Raw genomic sequence first — 21,919 nt, 5'->3', positions numbered from 1 at the left:
AGTCCTTTGTATATAGGTTTACAGTAACTTGATGAAGGAGTTACTTATTTTATCTAGAGCACCCTGTATGTTGTTTTAAGCCTCTGCCATACAAACTTCTAATCTGTGCAGTTTTGAAAGGAAGTGCTGTCATAAATGTGCTGTCCATGGCTGTGTTTGTTGTGTGGTGACGGAGCATCTGGTCCTTAGCTTACAGCTCAGGATTGCCACGCGAGGTGCCGAACAGCTGGCAGAAGGGGGTAGGATGGTGTATTCCACATGTTCACTGAACCCCGTTGAGGACGAAGCTGTCATAGCATCTTTACTGGAGAAAAGCGAAGGTAAGCAGCATTGCTTAGAATCTTTTAATAAGTCTACCTACTTTTAAGAAATGTTGTAAATTACTATAAACACTGTGATGTGTATTCCTCCAGACCTTTTCTGGGCATTTCTTTGTTTATAGGTGGAAACCTAAAAGGAAATTTGCCTAATTAAAAATATACTTTTATGATGAAGTTATCTTAGTTTGTGAATTATTAGGGTTTTTTTGTTTGTTTGAAAACAAAAGGAGCTTTGCCAATCTCCATTTCTCTGAAGTTTGAATGATTATGCCAGCTTCTTCTTGTCCTGATTTGTCCTGAGTGATGGCACAGTTTAATAATACGTTTGGAAACAGCAGTCTCTGCAGTGTTTGATGTGAAATACTATTTCCCCCTTTATGCAGTGCTATAATGTTTCCCTTTCTCCTTAAAGCCAAGTTATGAGAAATTTCAAACTTTGTGCTTTCTAGAGTAGAGTGGGAGCAGAATGGATGACACACGTGCGTATGAAGCAGGCTGTAGTGTGCATTGAAATCTGTGTGCTCTCGAGGGGCATTTTCTGCACCCTGGTGTCTTTCCGGTGCCGAGTCCCTACCCGATGGTGCCTCACGAGTCCTTTAGTCTTGGATTCAGCGAGTTTTGTTTGTTATATGTTACTGTACTTACATGACAGGATTTCTCGGTGATTATTTGGTGGCCATCATCTTCATGGTTTTGGTGGTATTTTATTTCAAAAGGTGAGTGAATAGAAGGAATATGAAGGATATCATTTAATAGTAGATTGAACCATAATAAAGTGTAAAGTTGTATTTGGGGTCAGATGTTAGAACTATTTAATCCTGTAGTAACTAGTTCAAATTTCTGTCTGCAATAGCTAGGAGTTTCAGACAAATCTGAATTCTCATTTCTTGAATAACACAAACACCTCTTCTGTCCCTTCCCATAGTCTGGTCGCCCTTCTCTGAGAAACAGAAAATCACCTCTGCATTTATGTAAATTTTCATTCCTGACCGCTATGTACTCCTCAGACTTGAGGGGCCAGTTCCAGTATTTGTAAATATTAAAACTGCTTTCTTCACCAGTGTCCTTTGTCTTTTTCTGAAACCTTTCCTTGTGGTTTTTTTGGTGAGAAGTTTTCTTCACCTGGCTTGGGTAGTTAAGTTCCCACGTTGGGCTGCTTAGCTTCATGCTGTAACTTCTTTAGACCTTGATAAGTCTCAGTTGCATAACTAAGTACTCTATAATTTTTCTGGCTCCTCCTTTTGTTTTAATATGAGCTTTCTACTCACAGGTAGCCTTAAAATTATTTTCTAAGAATCAAAATTTTAGAGCTAGAAGGGCTTCTGCAATGAATTCTAGCCCATGGATTTTGTGTCTTTGGTAGTCTTGTCGCCCTTTAAATGACACAACTTGAGGGGTCACAGATCCCCTACAGCATTCCATTCTCTTAATGAACGCAGGCATTGTGACTCCCCAGAGACGGTAGCTGTGCAGTTCCAGGTCTTTGGGTCTGCTGATCTTTAGTAGGAAAAAGCTCTTAGCACTACGGTGTCGAGGGCATTATGTATACACGTTACTTACTGTCCTCCCTCCTGTCTATCTGGCTCTTTCCATTAATGTTTCCATCCTCTTCCCTCTTTGCTTTTAGCCGGGAGTCTCCTCCTAACACGGCCATGAGCTCTCGTCTCTGCAATGTCTGCACCCACCTACCCTGTAACCATGACTGCCTCTGCTCAGCAGAGCGCCTACTGCCTGCCTGCCTGCTCCTGCTCCTGGCCATTTTGCAGGGGCAGGTTGCTCACCTGTAGGCTTTGACAGTTTCATCCTTAAAAGTTCCCTGTGCCTTCTGGATGTCATTTTCCCCCCTGGATGTCCCAGCTGTTGATGGAATAGCTAGATAGACGGTGTCACCTAAGTGTGGGTGGGCTCTCCGGCTACCCCTGCCTGTGGCTCAGTGCTGCCGCAGAGAAAGCATCATTCTTCTGACCCCACTGGCACCTGCTGGCTGAGTGGGCAGAGCCCCCAGTGTCCCCAAGATGAGAGTAAGTAAGAACGACCCAGGGCAGAGTGGCGGGGAACAGCTAGAGGAAGAAAAGAAAAATCCTAGAGGAAAGGGCTTGTGTGGAGGGAAGCGCAAACGTGAAGTCTTGCTCTGAGGCCCTGCTCTGTATATGCTTGTCCATCTGTTTATATGGATGAGCTTCATCTTTTGCTTTAACTGGGTTTTACTTGATCTCTCTTGATCCTCAGACTGGCTGACCCCTCTTCATGTTTAGGGTCTTCTTATGGCTGGAGACTCTTTCCATGCACCTCCAGGTGATACCTGGCATCATTTCCTGTGCATCCGTTGGAGTAGGGAGCAGGAGTCTTTTCTGAGAATCCTGGTTTTAGCTCCTATGTTTAGGGCAATCAATCATTTCGAGTTAAGCTTTATATATGGTGTAAGTTAGGGTTCCACATTGTTTCTTTTGTGTGTGGATATCCAACATCCCAACACCATTTGTTGAAGACTTCTTTTCTTCATTGAGTGAACGTGGCCTTCTTGTTGAAAGTCACTTGGCTATTCCCGTGCAGGAATTTTTTTTTTTTTTTAATTTTTAAATTTTTTAAAAAATACAACAAACAAGCACAAACATTCTTAACTTATCATTCCATTCTACATATATAATTAGGAATTCACAGTATCGTCACATAGTTGCATGTTCGTCATCATGATCATTTCTTAGAACATTTGCATCAATTCAGAAAAAGAAATAAGACAACAAAAAAATTCATACATACCATACACCTTACCCCTCCCTTTCACTGAACACTAGCATTTCAATCTACTAAATTTATTTTAACATTTGTTCCCCCATTGTTTACTTTTATTCCATATGTTTTACTCATCTGTTGATAAGGAAGATAAAAGGAGCATCAGACACAAGGTTTTCACAATCACACAGTCACATTGTGAAAGCTCTATCATTATACAGTAATCTTCCAGAAACATGGCTACTGGAGCACAGCTCTACATTTTCAGGCAGTTCCCTCCAACCTCTCCATTACATCTTCACTAACAAGGTGATATCTACTTAATGCATAAGAATAACCTCCAGGATAACCTCTCAACTCTGTTTGGAATCTCAGCCATTGACAGTTTATTTTGTCTCATTTCACTCTACCCCCTTTTGGTTGAGAAGGTTTTCTCAATCCCTTGATGCTGAGTCTCAGCTCATTCAGGATTTCTGTCCCATGTTGCTGGGAAGGTCCACATCCTTGGGAGTCATGTCCCACGTAGACAGGGGAAGGGCAGTGAGTTTGCTTGTTGTGTTGACTGAGAGAGAGAGACCACATTGAGCAACAAAAGAGGTTCTCTTGGGGGTGACTCTTAGGCCTAATTTTAAATAGTTTTGACCTATTCTTTGCGGGGTTAAGTTTCATAAGAACAAACCCCAAGGTTGGGTGCTCCATCTATTGCTTTGGTTATCCCCACTGCTTGTGAGAGTATCAAGAATTCAACTTGGGAAAGTTGAATTTTCCCTCTTTCTTACCATTCCCCAATGGGGAATTTGCATATACTTTTATATTCACTATTCAAATCACTCTGGGATTCATCAGGGCATCACTCTGAACAAATCAACAAAGTCTCATGCCCTACTCAAGGTTCCATGTATTTATAGTGTTCAATTAAGCTATCCACATAAGTTATATTAGGAAATTATGCAGAGATTTTGACCCGAGGGAGAATAGTCTCCAATTGAGAGTACTTCAAAACTTAGTTGGAGGAAGAGTGTGTGATAATACTTAGTCAGCAAAACATAGGATCAGCGCTGGCAGTTTCTAGCCCAAATGCTGGCAGTACATGGCCAGTTATACTCATGTGTGATGCTTCTGGACAGTGTTGGAGAAAACTAATTTCTGTGTCCAATTGTATTAGTGTTTAGTATGAACTTTTAAAAGTTAAGACTGGTCAGAGGCGAATAAACGCTCTTGTGACGGCTTCTTACTGTGGCGTGCTCCGTTGTTACAGCTGTCCATGTTTCATAGCTTTTCCTTGGAGCTTTGTTAGATTTTCTCCTTCCTTGAGGCTGTTAAGTGTGTACCTGGGATGGTAGCTAGTTTAAAAGGTTTCTTGTGTTGGCCCCATCTCCTGGCTTGTTGTAATACTGCCATTGTAGACATTCAAGACACAGTGTATTTAAAATTGGACTGGTTGTGTTCTGATAGAAAATTTTTAGAAAAGATCCTCGGGTCTAGAACTGAAGGTTTAAAATATCCATTTCATTTGAAATGTTGCCTTTGGTTCCGGTGATGTTTGTTAGACATAAGGCGTGTTGTCCCAAACTGTCTGACTAGTGTGTGTCTAGAAACGAGGAGATGGACCAGGTCTGCTGAAGTGTGGACAGTGATGCTTTTTTAGTGGAGTTAGTCTTGGATTCAGTGTGGTTTTCCGTTTGTGTAATTACTCCTTTTTAATGGTTTATTGAACTGTTACTTACCATAACATTCTCTTATTTTAAGGTATCATGCAGTGATTTTAATAAATTTATCAAATTGTACACCCCTTTGCCCCAGTCTAACCTTGGCCCATTTCCATCACCCCGAGAAGACCCCACAGGCATGTTTGCTTTCCCTGTCCCTCCCCCTGGACATCCACTCCTTACCTTTCTTCTCTGTGGATTTGTCTTCTCTGGACATCTCATAGAGATGGAATCAGACAGTTTATGGTCTTTCGGGTCTGGCTTCTTTCACTTAACATAATGTGCAGTGCATTTTTGAATTTTTTTATCTTCATTTGATGCATAGGTGCTTTGGAGCTTGCTGATGTTTCTTCTGAATTGCCAGGATTGAAGTGGATGCCTGGAATCACAGAGTGGAAGGTACTATTTCTGTGAGGTCTTTAATTAAAAAATCAGAGATGCAGCCAAACAGACTTACCTCATAAGTATAGCTTTGCTCTGTTTTTGCATTGGCTGGGATTCAAGCTTCAATTCGAGTATGAAATAAATCGCTTTTCAGTTTTAAGCCAGAAGCAGTCTCAACCTTGTTGATAAAAAAGAAAAAAAACCCTACATAGAAAATACTCTTTTATAATGGTTCTCCTGGTTTGGGGAGTAAAAGGATTAAAGAATTTCATCCTTATTTTTAACAGATTATATGTAATTTGGGGGAGCATCTGGAGAAGTTAACTCATTATTTTGATATTTGCCACGTCTTCTAGCTTCAGGGAGATGGTGTTTGAGAGCATTTCCACTGCTTGCTGCTGCGGTTTTTCTAATTCTCTTCTCATCACCTGGGGCTGTGCCCGTTCATGTTGCAGGTAATGACAAAAGATGGGCAGTGGTTTGTCAGTTGGGACGATGTTCCTCACAGCAGACATACCCAAATTCGACCCACCATGTTCCCGCCAAAGGACCCGGCAAAGTTGCAGGCGCTGAACCTGGCCCGGTGGTATGTGTGTGGGGCTTGGGAATCGGGGGCGATTTGCCTTGTTGTTGAGGAGCAGTTAGCAGTGTGGGGGGCCCTGCTCTGGAGTCTGGGGCAGCCAGCCTCAGGGTGTTTGAACCCACCAACAAGGAGGAAGTTCTCCGTGGATGTTAGCTGCTGGCACAAAGCATTTATCTATGGTGAAATTGGTTAGAACATAAATAATTATAGGTCAGGTACTACATGAATTTTTTAAATATTACCTATTAGCATGAATATTTAGTATCAGACATGACTTCTATCTCAGATAATCTTTGTAATATTTATCTTAATACTGAAACACTACATTTTGGATCAATAAAAATGAATTTTATTTTTCTTTTAGTCTTAGAATATTACCACATCATCAAAATACTGGAGGGTTCTTTGTGGCAGTATTAGTGAAGAAATCTTCCATGCCATGGAATAAACGTCAACCAAAGGTAAATTTTATTTTCCAAAATAACAGGATTCTATTTGAGCTCTTTATAAATTTGAAGCAGAGACTTACTGGAGTTCAGTGTAAGAAGCACAAGGGCAAAGAGCAGAATTTTGGGACATTGAAGAAGGGCTGAGCCTGAGTGAATAGGAATTCATTTGAGTTTTTTGAAAAAAGCAGGAATTTCTTGGAGGCCAGCACTCCTTCTGCGTCTTAGGTCCAAATTGAATAAAAATAATGAGACCTGAAAGCGGCTCTGTGGCTCAGAATCACAAGCCCTGCCCTGCTGACTTTGGGGCTTCGGTGGCTCTTTGGGTTGATTCATTTTAGCCAGTTGCAGATCTTCAGAACTCGGCTAACACCAGGCCAGCCTTTCTGCATCTTGTCTCGCAGAAAGAATGGAAGGCTTTGTCCAGTGACTCTACTGTTCCTCGTTCCTTGGGTCTGCGAGGCCGTGGAGCAGAGAGGTTGGGAAGGAGCGCAGCCTCCCGCACTGGACATATTGTAGCTGTTGGACAGATGCTTTCCTCGTCTTCATCAGGCATCTGTCATTACAGAACATTGCCTGGAATCAAAGTCTGAAGGTCTATTTCTTTATGATGCATGTTTGATAATTAAACAAATACTGCCAAGCCTTTGCAGAAACCAAAAGGGAACAATTCCTCCCAGAGCTCTAACACTTCTCTGGAGTTTAGCTAATCAAGATTCACATCTGAATTTACAGCCTCAAAATTGTAAAGGAGTGGAATCATGTTTCTGTGCGAAATCCTTATGGGTTCACTTTGAATCTAAAAATCTCTTGACACTCAGTTTCAAAAGTAGAGCTGTGTATGGTTAGAGCAGCACTGCCCAAGAGAAACAACGTGAAACACACACATGCAACTTTAAATTTTCTGGTAGCCTCATTAAAAAAAGAAAAGGTGAAATTTATTTATCCTTGTGTATCCAAAATGTTATTTCTGTGTAATCGCCATAAAAATTGTTAAGGACATACTATTTTGCATACTTTTCTTTTCCATACTAAGTTTTCAAAATAGTGTTTCTTTTGCCCTTTATGATAACGTCTTAATTTGGATTGCTGCATTTTAAGTGTGCATTAAGCTCCGGTGGCTGTTGGCTCTCATGCTGCACTACGCAGCTTTACAGCTGATCATGTATCTGTGTGCTTTATTTTCCCTAAATACGTCTCTTTACTGGCATTTGAGGTGCAAGTCATTTGCATTTTTGTTGTATTACTACCTATGCAAATGGCTTTTGAACTTTTTTTCAGTCTTCTCTGATGTGGCATTGCCCTTTTTTAGGCATCTTGCTGCTATGGGCTCACTTAGAACTTAATCTTCACCTCCCTCTGTTTTGGTTTGGTATCTCCTTGCTCATTTTGTTCCACTTGTTTTGGCCTCAGGCATGTGTGCTGCTCTGCTTGGTGCTGCAGTGAAGGTGACCCTTAGGATGCGTTCTTAACCCTCTGGAAGCCATAGTCTAGTGGAGGCGTGGGGACACAGCTTGGAGTCCAGCCAGCAGGACCCTAACTGACAGGTCATTCAGCCTGAGACCAGGAGCAGCCTGGAGTACAGCAGCCTTTCTAGAAGCCATGATTGGGTTAGAAAGAATGTGCGTCATCACTAGCCTTGGCAGGGTGTCTTCCTGTTTGTTCTTTGGATTTTGGTGCTTTTGTGTTTAAATAAAACGTGTTCCCTGGGGAGGCAATGGTGGGTGCAGTAGAATCTCAGACTGGCTTCAGTTTTCCACTCCCCCAGTGAATCGCTTTGCAAACTTGGGCAAATGTTTGGCTTTTCAGTGCTGAAGTATCCTAATTTGTAAACTTATTTCAGAGGGATATAGAAAGGACCTGTATTTTGAAAAGTTTTTTAATATAAGTGAACTATTTTGCCCATTCTCAGAGTCAGCTTTAAATTCTCTGCTTCCCCCACTTCAGAAATTCTTTCATTATTCACCATCTTTGCTGGGTCCCTGCAGTGGTACTAAGGAGGTGGACTGTCTCTTCCAGGGACACATCTTAGAACAGCTCCCACTATCCTCTCTTACCTTACAGTCCTTTATTTATGTGTGTGTGTTTTCCCTCCCACATAATTTTTAGGGATAGTGCTTGCCTCCTTGTCTATATCCTCAGTGTGCCCTTGGGAAGTGGTTTTAAGTGGAAACCAGCTGATCTTGAAGGCCTTTACCATGAAACAGGCTCCCCAGGCTCTGAATCAGATTACAGTAGAATCGGCTTAAATCCTGAAGAAGCATACCTTCGGGGTCTGTTTATAGCACATAGATTTCAAATGATAGGTCTTCTTTTTTTGGATTCTCTTCTCTTTATTATTTATTTACTTATATTGCATGGACAGGCATTGGGTATCAAACCCGGGTCGTTGGTGTCGCAGGCAAGAATTCTGACAGTGAGCCAATATTGTACCACCCTCTCTTTATTTTATATACAGTGCTATAGAGAAATAAAACTGAAGATTGACCTTGCAAATAGGATATTCTTAACTTTCTTGTAACAGGCACAGTAGGTTGCTCTTTTAATGTAAATGACCTTATTCTCTTGTTACAGCTGCAGAACAAATCTGTAGAGATAGGAGAAACTGTAATATCCAGCCCTGTGGATCCCACAGAAGAGAAAGCTGTGGAAAATAAACCTGACACGGGTAACACAGAAATCATGGAAAGAACTGAGAGTTTAGAGAATGACGGAAATAAGAAAGATGGCGTGTGTGGGTAAGAGGAAGGGTTGCATCTTGCTCCTGATGTTCTGCTGTCTTCATGGTGCTCTCAAGAGTAAATGGGTCCCAGGGCTGGCCTTCAGTGGTCCTGCCTTCTTGTTTTCCGTGGCTGAGTTTGGTGACATTCATATTGACACAGGCCTGGCTCCCATTTGAGAATGTATATGTACAGAGTGAGTGCTACTCCGTGTTGTATATGAAGTGTAAAAGATTTTAACATCTGCTTTCCAGAACATACTTGTCTAAATCCCAGCTATTATTGCCCAGATGGGGATTGGGAGTTGGGTGGGAAGGAAGAGGGACCTTTGATATTTAACATTCCTAAACAGATTATAGTTTAATTTATCTCATAATTCTTTTGTCAGTCCTCCGCCATCAAAGAAAATGAAGTTATTTGGATTTAAGGAAGATCCATTTGTGTTTATTCCTGAAGATGACCCATTATTCCCATCTATCCAGTAAGTACTAATTCAACCTTTATATTCTTCATTTAAAGAAATTTAACATAGAGCAATAAAATGTGCAGCTGGGCACGTTTCCCCATTCTTTTATATTTAGCTCTGTATACTCTGTTGAATTGCATGTTAGGGCTGGATGGAACTTAAGGGGTTGTTTACTCAACTCTTCAGTGTAAGGTGAGCAAAGCAAACCGCACAAGGTAAAGACAGTGGAGAGATGAAAAAATTCTGAACTGAAGTGAAGCAACTGAGATTAGAGCTTGATAGTCGAGGCTGCCCGATTCTGTTCCTCTTGAAGAAATATAAATAGTGGGACAAGGCAAAGGTGGAGGGTCCCAGTTAGGAATTTCATAGGGAGAGAAGGTGCTTGGGTTAGCAGACTCAGAGTCCTCTGTTCCTTTGTCATTTTAAATTCATTAAATGATCACTTCTGTTGTTCTTTGCTAAGCAGTCCTTTGTATAAGTTTGTAAAAATCGGTCTTAAAGGTCTGAGTCCTATAGGCACCCTCTGGCCAGGTGTCACTGGCGCAGTGGTGGAGGAATAGAGGCCTGTGCACCTGGCAAAGGTCCCTGATCTTGGTGCACCTCAAATCAGAGTTGCTGGGAGCCGTTAGATGACGGTATGTGACACTTGGAAGACGGGAGCCCAGGGCAAAGCTTGATGCCCAGTAAAGCTACACTGCAGCTGGAAAGTGGAATTCTGTCAGGGAGAGCAAGATGTTTAGGGACGGTCTGCCAAATTTTGAACTGAACTTGTATAAACAGCACTGATTTGTTTACAGGAAATTTTATGCTTTGGATCCTTCATTCCCAAAGATGAATTTGTTAACACGAACTAAAGAAGGGAAGAAAAGACAGCTCTACATGGTTTCTAAGGAGCTGAGAAATGTGCTGCTGAATAATAGTGAACGGATGAAGGTATCACTCACACAGACATGTATTGAGCATGCAGTTAAGGATGTGTGTCTTTTCATCTCCTCTTAGGCTTTAATTTGGGAGGGCAAATCCCAGCTCTCCCCACAGACAGTATTGGCTGAGAGGACCTGAGTGGGTGTGTTGTTTTCGGGGCCATCAGCACCCTTCCCTCAGCAGGGCTGAGCGTCTGTCCAGAGTTCTCCTTTAATCTGGGGGTCCCTGGCCTTTCTTTGGTGCCTCCTGCTTAGCCAGGCAAGTGTTGCAAGAATTACCCTCAAGCTTTGCTGCTCTTCTGGTCCCCTTGTTAGCTATCCTGACCATTTTTCTTACCTGCTTTCATTTTCAGGCCCGTTTTCCATTTGCTTTATCACTTGGCCAGTGCAGTAGCGCATTTGCCTATCTCTTTAATGCCACAGATTTGATGCCTGGGACCCCGAAGGTCTTTTCGGGACCCACAAGTTCAGTGTTAATTTCATAAAACTACCAAGGAGCTTTTGCCTTCCCTTCTCTCCTCCTGAGTGTCCACTGGGGTTTCCCAAGGTCCCCTGGGCCTGTGATGACCTTGCTCTCGGCAGCCAGTGATATGTCCTAATAAAAGACCTCAGCTCGGTTCTGTTAAGATGGGCCCCACCAGCGAGAGCCATTTGGCAGGAGTGGGTGGTCCTGAGCCAGAAAGTTTGAGAACTCCTGTTTTAGTCAGACTTGAAGAGGTTTTCCATTTCTCCTTCCCCCATCCTTTTCAGCAGCCATAGACAGCTCTTCCTCCTCAGGGTGAAAGGGATTATTTTAATTGAAGATCCCAACTTTTTACCTACATCTGTTTGTCATCTCATTTTCTCATTTCAGGTTATTAACACAGGGATAAAAGTCTGGTGTCGAAATAACAGTGGTGAAGAGTTTGACTGTGCTTTCCGGTTGGCCCAGGAGGTAAAATTTTTGGAAATGGACTTTGATAGCCCTGGCCATGAATAAATATTAAACGTGGAATGAAAAGCTAATATTTTAGAAAGTATATACTTTTTTTTGCTTGCTTTGCTATTGAGTTTTTGGGCAAACTTCTATTTTTATGTAAGTCATACTTAAAAGTTGCAAAAGTATAAACAACTTCTGTGCCTTTTACCAGGTTTGCCAGTTGTTTATACTTTGCCCCTTTGGCTCTTGTTTGTCCTCTCTGTGTCTTGGAACTTTTGACACTTAATCGCAGGTATACCACCTTTTACATTTTATTGGTTTTTTTGCAGTTATCAAGATTGGAAAATTTGACATAGATATAATAGTATTACCTAATCTATTAAGTAATAATAAATAACCTAAAAATTTTTTTTTTGGCTTTTATCAAGGGGAATTTAATGAGTTGCTAGTTTACAGTTCTAAGGCCGAGAAATGTTCCAATTAAAACAAGTCTACAGACATGTCCAAATTAAGGCATCTGGTGTTCAGTGTTTTTCTCTCTCAGCTGGAAGGGCACATGGCGAACATGGTGGCATCTGCTGGCTTTCACGTGGCTCTACGAAAAAGGGACTCTCTCCCTCTTTGGGTCTTTATTCAGGATCTCATCAGTTATTCAGATAATATCGTTTTTAAATGTCATGTCTGTTTAGTCTCCTCTTACCTGGAGGAGTTCCTCAGCCTGATTGTTTTTGAAAAGTGCTGTGATACTTTGTAGATTACCCTTCAGTTTGGTTTTGTTGTTTCCTATTTTGATGCGGTCAGGGTTTTTGTTTTTTTCACAGCCGCCCAGTGGAGCTTGTGGTGTGTTCTCTCCCTCTCAGGAGGCGGGATGGGCTTGCTGGTCCACCCTTGCTGCAGGTGGCAGTCACTTCAGTTGTTTGGTTAAGTTGGTGCCTGCCTGCTTTCTCTTAGTACTTAATGAGTGTTATGTAAGTGGTTCTTTGCCCCATGCCAGGATCCCTTCCTCCTTACCCACTGGATGCAGCCTCTGGTGATGAGTCTTCCCTTAATTCATCCTCATCGTGCTAGGTGTGAAGTGATGATTTTTCTACCTCTTTTTTTTCTCCCTGTGTTAGTTGGCTGTCTACTGCAAGGAAGAATTTAAAATCCTTAATTCCATCCCCAGTTGATTATTTTCATCTGTATGTCAGTGTGGACTTGTGGGTTCCTGCATAGTTGGTGGACTATGATCCATTACAGTTGTGTTACTAGCCTGGGTGCTCCGTGCCCCTTTGATATGGCCCCAGCCTTCTTTGGGCTCTGCCTTCCCTTTGCCACCACTTGTGCTTTCCCTGTCCCAGCCCTAGAGCCAGTTGTTATCGTTAAAGAGCTCTGGCTCCTTTCAAGTGGAGAATATTTAGAAGCCAAGATGTACAAAAAGTACAAGAATTTTGCTGTACTTATTCCTGGGAGGTCACTGCTTCTGGAACTCTTGGTGGCAGAGGTGGATTCCAGCTCTGGGAGGGGTAGAGCTTGCTGCACCTGTCCAGGTGGCTGGGGCATGGGCCAGACACCTGTACGTAAAGCTCCCAGTGGCTGCAGGCACCCATGTCGTGCTGGGCACGGGTGATTATCATCGTTAGCATGTTAAAAATAGTACTATAGTGATCTCTTTTTATTCCCACAGGGAATATACACATTGTATCCATTTATTAATTCAAGAATTATTACTGTACCGATGGAAGATGTTAAAATACTGCTAACCCAGGAAAATCCATTTTTTAGAAAACTAAGCAGTGAGACGTACAATCAAGCCAAGGACCTGGGTAAGACATAACTTATAAAGACAATGAGGATGTCAGTGTTTCTGCCTAGAGCCATCTTTCTCAATCATGTATTTTAATATATTTTGCTGTTTTTCCTCCCACATCAATTTAAAGAGGACTTTGTAGAAACACAATTTATGTAGCATCTGAACATACAAAGGATCCACAGTCTGTTTGGGGGTTTCCCTGGTTCCCTAGTGAGTCTTTGCTGGAGCTTGTGGACCTGGCCTTCTCTTCTGAGCTTGGCTGGAGATCTCCAGGTGGATGGACTGGGCCCTGAGAGCTGGGCCGGCTGTGGAAATAGCCACAGCTGTCTGCCTCTGAGCAAACCCAGGGTGTGGGTTCTTCTGTGTTACAAGGTCCATGAGGCCAACTAAGTTTCTTTTTTATTTGGCTTTTTGATCAGTTCCTTTCAAGCTGAATAATAAAGTCTTGCCAGAAGCTCAAACAGTTGTGCTAGCCAGCCTAAAGCAGTTGGTGATAGGCTATACTGCTGCTTCTGTATTGCATAAATTTCCACTTGAGATCGCTCTAGTAGCCAGGCTATTCTGAATTTTTTTGTTTGTTTCATTCTTGTTTGTTCTTCCATAACCTGTTGTTCAGTGGTGTTCGCTCAATTTGAGTACTCCCCAACTCAGTTATTGCAGTTATATAATCGACTACATTACTCATTGTTTTAATTTCCTTGGCTGCTCAAGCAAATACCATGCAATGGGTTGACTTAAACAACAGAAATTTATTAGCGCTTGGTTTTGAGGCTAGGAGAATTCCAAAATCAAGGCATCATCAAGGTGATGCTTTCTTCCTAAAGGCTGGCGTGGTGTGGCTGGCTGCCAGTGATCCTTGGTCCGGGGCAGTGCACGTAGTGGCCTGGCCTGTCTTGGCCTCTCCCTTCTCTTAGGGTCTTCTGGCCGGTGCCTCTGTGGCTTTTTTCTTTCTTAATTTTATTCAGTTTACACGTAATAGGATTAAGACCCATCCTGGTTGAGGTGGGCCACACCTTAACTGAAGTCACCTCATCGAAAGGTCCTACTTACAATGGATTCACCCACAGGAATGGATTAAATTTAAGAATATCTTTTTCTGAGGCACATAGCTCCAGACCCCACACTTAGGTTTAAAGCTAAAAGCCTACAAGGATATAAAACGAATGCTAAGTTGAGTATGTCTCCTGGCAAAAAAGCAAGATTTAAAGGAGAGATTATTTTAAAGGACAAGGAAACTGTTTGTACTTGTTTTCTTTTAATTCTACATTTATGTGGCTACAGTATAATTTTTGACAATTTCTTTATGTTTTGCTTCATGCTGTTTTTGGGAGTTGAAGCCATTACCTAATCTTGAATTTTAAGAATTAACCAATAGTTTAATCCCCAGTGTCCCTGTTTGTGGTCATGACTTGCTAAGTAGTAGCTTTATTTGGAATCCTTAAATGGTCTTTGGTTCATTCCTCTTGTAAGTGGTTCCTACTGCCCGAGGTGGCCCTTTGCTGGCTGGTGGCTCGTATACTTCAGGGACCCCTTTGCTCCGTCCAGATCCTGAGGTGTGAGGCAGAGTGTGGATTGTTTGTCATTCTCTTTCCTCAAAATACTTAGCCCGTTGCTGGGTATACCACCATTCTCAAAGAAACACAGCCGGTCGCTGGAGGCTTGGCTAACGCGAGGCTCTTTCTCTTCCAGAGAAGGGCAGCATCATCCTGAAGTATGAGCCAGACCCCACGTAAGTACACACATGTCCTGGGCCTGGGTGTGGGGCGACTTGGCATCTGGGTCCCTGTTGGGGTGGAGGTGTTGCATGAGGTGCAGGCTCCTGGTCTAGACGCTTTCTGTGTGCGTGATCCCAAGTCTGTATTGTGAACATTTTAAATTTGTACATTTAGTCACTGTCATACACTCTAGGCATTCCTAGATTATACCATCTCAGTCTTTATCATCTATCTTTCGTTCTGATTTTATTTGTGTCCCCAGCCCTCCTCCCGCCATCTGTATTGTGAACATTTTAGAGCTGACTTATTGTTCTGGCATATCATCATCATCATCATCATGCATGCTTTTTTTTTCCCTCTTCATTATTCTTGAGGTATAGTCGCATACCACACAAACCATCTAAAGTATACAGTCCTGGGCTCACAGTAGCATCACATAGTTGTGCATACATCCCCATGATCAATTTTAGAATGCTTTCATTACTTCAGAGCAAAAATAAGAATAAAAAATAAAACCCAAATCTTCCCATACCCCTTAACCCCAGTTGTTTACCCATAGTATTGATGTAGTAAATTTGTTACTGTTGATGCAAGAATATTAAAGTATAAAATATCCTATGTCACTATTATAATCCCAATAGCAAGCTACCATCACCTCTGTCCATTCAACCTCTTAACAGTTCTGTATATATTAGGTAAAATGCTCACGCTTCTCTGCTTCTGTCTCTAGGTATCCTATATTTTACATTTTAAGACTGTGAGTTTGCATATTCTAATTAATTCATATTAGTGAAATCATACAATATCTGTTCTTTTGTGTCTCTGGCTTATTTCACTCAGCATTATTGTCCTCAGGGTTCATACATGTTGTCACATGCTTCAGGACCTCATTCCTTCTGCATAATATTCCATTGTGTGTGTATATCATATTTTTTTAATTCACTCATCAGTTGATGGACTCTTGGATTATTTCCATCTTGTAGGATTTCTTGATATATATTGGATACCAAACCCTTATGAGAAGTATGGTTACTAAATTATTCTCTCCCATTGAGTTGGCTGCGTCTTCACTTTTTTGTCAGGGTCCTTTGAAGCACAGAAGTGTTCAGTCTTGAGAAATTCCCATTTATCTATTTTTCCTATCATTGCTTGTTCTTTGGGTGTAAGGTCTTAGAAGCTACCTCTTGAAGGTGTTTTCCTTGAAGATGTTTCCCTTTATTTTCTTCTAGGAGTTGTATAGCATTGGCTCTTTATTAATTTTTGTATAGGGTATGAGGTAGAGGTCCTCTTTGATTCCTTTGGATATGGATGTCCAGTTTACCCAGCCTCATTTATTGAGAATATTCTTTCCCAGTTCAGTGTATTTAGGGGCCTTGTCAAAACTCAGCTGTTCTAGATCTGAGGGTCTATTTTTGAACTCTCAGTTCGATTCCATTGATCAATATATCTGTTTTTGTGCCATTACCCTGCTGTTTTGACCACTGTGGTTTTATAATAAGCTTCAAAGTCAGGTAGTGTAAATCCTCCCCTTTGTTCTTCTTTTTTAGGATGTTTTTTGGCTATTTGAGGCCCCTATCCCTTCCAAATGAATGTAATAACTAACTTTTTAAGTCCATGCATAGTCTTTTTATTGGACACTAAGCTCAGCCCAAGTACATTTGTATTTCTTTAGAGAATGGATGCATATTCTTAATTTGAGTGCTTTAGAAGTCTAATTCAGGTTTTGTACAGTACCGAATAAATGTAGAGATTGAATAGTTAGTAGAGGCTGGTGTTCTTTCCATTTATCTCACTGATCCTGCAAGTGTACGCTAATTACCTATTTCACATCAGACTTTTTAGGAGCTGGGGATGGGGTCCCATCTCCCCTCCAGCTCAGATTTATGGTGAGCACAGAGCACTCCTGCTTTGAGTGCTGTTCTGGGTGTTTCTGTTTGTTCACTCTGGATCCTCATAGAGTCCTTTGGGCAGGGGGCTCCAGCACTGTCTGCACTTGTGGAGGAGGAAACCTGGATAAGGAAGAACAGGTAGCTTGCCTAGTGTCCCCCAGCCAGTGAGTGGCAGAATCAAGATCTGAACCCAGAAGGCTGGTTTCACGTAGCACAGCTCCACTTTGTGAAATAAAATGCAACTTCAGATAGGAGGATACAAGGCAGGGAGAAGGGCTCAGAGGTGTTGGGGATCGATGGGACGCTCATTCCAGAGGAGCATCTGCTCTGCTCCTCCAGCATGTTTTTTCCTAGGGGAACAGTGAATGGGCTGTCTGGGTAAGGGTGTCTCAGTGGAGAGAAAGCGTGCAATGGGAACGTGTTAGGGCATGTGCCTGACTTCTAAGAATGCCTGGAAGCCACCCGAGGCCTGCCAGTGCATGATGAGTGAGGTGATTGGACAAAGAACCAGAACTGTTTTTTTTTAAACAATGGCACCATGTGATACATATAGAAAACTAGAATATTTTTTAATATGGATTCATTTTTCCATATATAAAAACTAGTTTCTTCTAGTTGATATATACAAATGAAAAGATTCCCCCCCCCCTTTTTTTTAAGGAAGATGAGACTCTAGGAGTTTCCTTTTTCTTTTTTTTAATTTTCATTCCTTTTTATCCATTTATTATTTACGCTTTGCCCTAGGAGAAGTGGACAAGGGTCCTAATCGGTTTCCCTCAGTTTTAGTGATTGAATTTCTCACTTCCTGATTTGGGCCTTTCTCTTTTTCATTTGGTTTGTTTTTAATGATCTAATTGAACCCCCCCCCCCCCCAGTGTCCCCTTCCTCAGTCCATTGTCACTGGTGCCTGGCATAAAGTGGGCTTTCCACGTACATTTAATTAAACAGGGACTTTATGAGCCACAAAGCTAAGCCAGAGTCACATTTGAAAGAAATTAAATGGTGATATGCATAGAACTTGGTACAGGGTAGAATGACTAATATAGAGAGTGAATACTGCCGCAGTTTAGAAAGGGAGGGCTGGAGGAATGCAGCCAGGGGAGTGAACCCGAGAGTCAACCAAAATGGCAAGTCCTGCTGGCTGAGGAGTGGGCATGAAGGAACTGGGTGGCTTTGCATGCCAGGCACAGAGGGAGCCCAGGGCCTGGAGCTCGTGTGCTTGGGTAACTGGAGAAGAGGGTCCATCTTGCCAAATTACATGCAAGACCAAAAGGACAGGTTGTCCTGGTCTGCGGTCTGCCAGTGTGACTGCTTGGGGCACAGTCATCCAACCTGTGGGCAGCTCAGGTTTTCATCTATAAAAATGTGAGCTGTGAGAGGCAAAGTGACATTTGAAGGAAATCCCTGTGGGTTAGTAGCACCAGCTGTTAGAGGGAGGAGGAGGATGTGGACATGACACTGAAAGTGCCTGTGAAATCTGCAGATCTAGGGCTTATTGCATCATGTCGTGAACTTTTAGAAGGAAAAATCGGATAATCTCAGAGTGTTGCTGTCATTCAAAAATAAGGCCATGAAAGAAGCTGACTTTCCTTTTAGAAAACCTACCCTAGGATCATACAGAAATGTGGTGCTGTTTTTTTAAGTTGTACGTTAATAACTCTTAAGGTGCAATTATGAAGATGTTCCTGCTCACAGGGGCTCACTTTCCTTGCAGGAAGCCGGATGCCCTTCAGTATCCCATTGTGCTCTGCGGATGGCGGGGAAAGGCCTCAATTCGTGTTTTTGTGCCCAAGAATGAGCGATTTCATTATCTCCGGATGATGGGGCTGGAGGTGTTGAGTGAGAAGAAGAAAGAAGGGATTATTCTGACAGACGAGAGTGTAGCCAGCTCCGAGCAGCCGGAGGATGAGGCGGACGAGGCCTGTGGGGCAGATGATGTGCACGGGGCACTGCCAGCAGGGCCCCAGGGCGTGGCCGGGTCAGGCCTGCCCCCCGAGGATGGGCGCAGTGTGGAGCCTGCCTCCTCTTGAGGGACGTCTGCCAGCGTCCTGCACCAACCAGGACTCCCTCTGGCCTGGAAAGTAGGCATTTTTTAAGGCAAAAAACTGATGGAATGGCATGAGCAGTCTATGAGTGGACTCACCGCTTTTTTAATGGAGCATATGAAATTCAACTATTTTTTTAGCTTCTTAAGAGTTGCTCATTTTACCTTTTTTTTTTTTTTGCAAAGCTGGATTGAGTGAGTCTGATGCTGGTAGTCAGTTGGCTTTCACCTGTAAAGTCTTACTTCTATCAAGAAATACAATGAAATTGTCCTTACAGAAATTATCAGGTCCCTTCTGCTATGCCTGTATGGTCTTAGGGTCCAGTTATTTTTTTAAATTATTATTTATAGAAAGAATCTCTATCTCTGTATGGACCACGGAAGATTGTTCTCCAGGCTTTATCAGTGGGGTACATGGCACAGTAGCCAGGTGACAAGGCGATGCCGGAGGTTTATCCTCTTGAGTCCCCAGGGACTTCTGTGCCTTTTGTAATAAAGGATAAAGTAAAGTCTCTGAGTGACACCATATTCGGCACTGCACTGCCGACTGTGAGAGGTTTTTATGTGCTCTTGAGTGGAGTGCTTTGTAATTTTGGTTTTTAAGATGGGTTTGAAATCCTTGGATGGTTAAATAAATAGTTAATGATGTGTACATATGCCTTGGACTCTTGCTCTTACAGACTTAGTTTTTGATAAAATGAAAACGTTAGAATGAAAATATTCTTACCTTAGTTAGTAAATTTAATTTTAATGGAAAGGCTGCTATTTAAAAGGGAAGTATAGTGTAACAGTACTGGAAGGATTTTCCTGTGATTTATTCTGTTTTGCCCCAGAGGGCAGAGTTGAGACTGGCTGCTCCCGTGGGACAGATGTGGGTAAATAGATGAAAGGTTCATTTCACCGTCTGAGCACAGCCACGTGGGAGGGGCCCCTGCAGGAGTGCACAGGTGATGCTGATGTGTGGGGGCCGAGAAACTACCGGGCCCATCACGTGCATTGAGGAAGTTCCGGCTGCGCCCATGCAGGGGTCTGGCTGTGGCCGCACTGCTGACTGAGACAATCCCTTGCCCTGTTATTCTGCACACAGATTCCTCGGACCAGGTCCCCTGACTGGCTCTGTGGGGTGAGCTTGGAGATGGGGCAGTGGCACAGCCTGGGTACCCCCTCGTTCCTGTCACCTGGGTCAGCTGCTGCCAACACAGTTGCACTTTGAGAACCTGACTTGTCTCTCCACCTCCCTTGGAGCTTTGGGAAGCAAATCCCAGCATCTTAGCCCCTAGCATTTCATCTATCAACATTTCAAAAGATAAGGCCCCCTTTTTCTCTTTAAAAACTAAACTCAATAACTTGACACCAAAATCAGTAACCATTCCTCACTATCAAATAACTTAAGTGTTGAGGTTTCCCTTGTGGTCTCAATTTTTACACGGAATTTTCCAAAGAGACCACACATTGCATTTGGTTGACTTGTCTCAAGTCTCTATTTTGAAATAATTTCAAATTCAATAATGTTACAATCCCCTGTTTACCCTTCACCTAAATTCTATGGTTTTTAGCACTTTTCCTCGTTGGCATTAGCACTTTTCTTTGTTGCGTGTGTGTGATTTTTTTCTGAACCATTTGAGGGTAAGTTGCAGACTTTCTATTCCAGTACCTTTTAAGAGTTCAGTGTATCTTCCCTAAAAAGACACTCCCTATGTAATTGGCACAAACATTGACATGACCATCAATGAGAGATGATGGTCTCATCTGCAGATACCAGGTTATGCCAGTTGGCTGGGCAGTGTTGTGTGTGGGTCAGTGATGTGAAATTGGTCTCCAGCTGCTGACTTCACTGGATCAGTCCCCGGCCTGCCTGATTTGATCCTGACAGTTTTGAAGAGTACAGGTCAATGACTTTGTAGAACATTCTTTAGATTTATTTGTTTGGAGTTTCTTTGTGGTTTATGCATTGTTGACAAGAACACAGAAGTTCTCAGTACAACCTGTCAGGAGGCACACAGTATTTAGTGAGGCTTAGTTTTATTTGAGTAGGATGAGTTTGACTTGTCAAAATTCAACCTACCATTTTTAGCATGTACTAATAATTTTTGCCTTAACCAGTTTTTACCATGTTAGCTACAAAATGGTGATTTTCTGTTTTCATCATTCCTTCTACATTATTAGTTTGCATTCTACATTGAGAGCTTTTTCTCTCATTTACTTGTTTATTCATTTATATCAGTATGGACTAAAGAACTCCTCGTTTATGCAGCAGTTATAATGTTATAATCATCATTTATTCTGATTCTCTGCTTGTCCTGGACATGTCCAGCAGGAACTGCTTCGAACTGGCACATTCCTGCTGTTGTTTCTGGCAGGATGAGGCGCTCCAGCCCCACGCAGCCCTGGCTCCTTTCAGTGGAGTGTGGTATTTAGAAGTCAGAATTGAACTGGGTATGCTTGGTGCTACTGGGCATCATTTCTCGTGTATCCTCCCAGCAGACAGAATTAGGAAATAAATGGGTATGTGTGACACACACACACATCGATCTATATGTTATGTAGAAGTTGCTTGTACCAGTATTTCCAGTTGCAACTCAACACCAGGTTTGCTTATAGCCTCCCCCCTTTCCATCTTTAGAATTCTCTGATTGCAGCGTGGTTCCACATTGCCTCATGTACTAACTTACTAGTTTAACCATGGTATGTAACTGACCTCCCCCTTTTGCTGGGTCTGAAACCTCAGACCCTGCTCTCCTGAGCCCACTGGCTGTGCCAGGGCCCAAACTTCACCCACCCTTCCTTCAGTCCCTGCCTTCATGAACCCTGCTGGCCAGTGCCAACACAAACTTCACCAAACAAAGGGAAGGGGAAGCACTTAGTTTTCTTAGTTTTTCCTCTTCCAGGAGCATCTTAAAAATGGAGCCTTGTGGCTCTGCTTAGAGAGTCTCTGTAGTGTGGCTGGGTGGAGTACTCTTCAGTTCTGTTGCCTCCTCCAGACCTCCTCTCCTGTCTTTTTTATTTAAGGTAGCAGAACTTTTAGTATTTCTTGTAGGGCCAGTCTCTCCTTGACAAATTCTTTCAGGACGTATTTGTCTGTGAAAACTTTAATCTCCCTCAATTTTGAAAGGCAGTTTGGCTTGGTACAGAATTCTTGGCTGGAAGTTTTTCTCTTTCAGTATCTTGAATTTATCATACCACTGCCTTCTTGCCTCCAGGGTGCTAGTAGTAGTCTGAACTCAGTCTTATTTGGTTTCCCTTGTATGTAGTAGTTTGTTTTTCTCTTGCCACTTT

The 21,919-nt window shown here is 42.4% G+C and overlaps 1 protein-coding gene across 2 annotated transcripts in view; it reads left to right on the top strand.

Moving 5' to 3' along the window:
• Positions 1-19,295, top strand: part of NSUN2 (NOP2/Sun RNA methyltransferase 2) — a 33,753-nt gene extending 14,458 nt beyond the window's left edge. For both annotated transcript variants that reach the window (XM_077116816.1, XM_077116818.1), the window contains exons 9-19: positions 190-320; positions 5,088-5,161; positions 5,602-5,732; positions 6,094-6,190; positions 8,750-8,913; positions 9,284-9,376; positions 10,159-10,294; positions 11,138-11,218; positions 12,870-13,008; positions 14,685-14,724; positions 18,314-19,295. In XM_077116816.1, the coding sequence (XP_076972931.1) occupies positions 190-320; positions 5,088-5,161; positions 5,602-5,732; positions 6,094-6,190; positions 8,750-8,913; positions 9,284-9,376; positions 10,159-10,294; positions 11,138-11,218; positions 12,870-13,008; positions 14,685-14,724; positions 18,314-18,629 (1,402 nt within the window). In that variant the 3' untranslated portion in view covers positions 18,630-19,295. The remainder of the gene's footprint in view (positions 1-189; positions 321-5,087; positions 5,162-5,601; positions 5,733-6,093; positions 6,191-8,749; positions 8,914-9,283; positions 9,377-10,158; positions 10,295-11,137; positions 11,219-12,869; positions 13,009-14,684; positions 14,725-18,313) is intronic.
• The last annotated feature ends 2,624 nt before the right edge of the window (positions 19,296-21,919 follow it).

Source organism: Tamandua tetradactyla, chromosome 9, assembly GCF_023851605.1.
Source record: "Tamandua tetradactyla isolate mTamTet1 chromosome 9, mTamTet1.pri, whole genome shotgun sequence".
NCBI lineage: Eukaryota > Metazoa > Chordata > Mammalia > Pilosa > Myrmecophagidae > Tamandua > Tamandua tetradactyla.
This window is presented reverse-complemented; position numbering and strand designations above follow the sequence as displayed.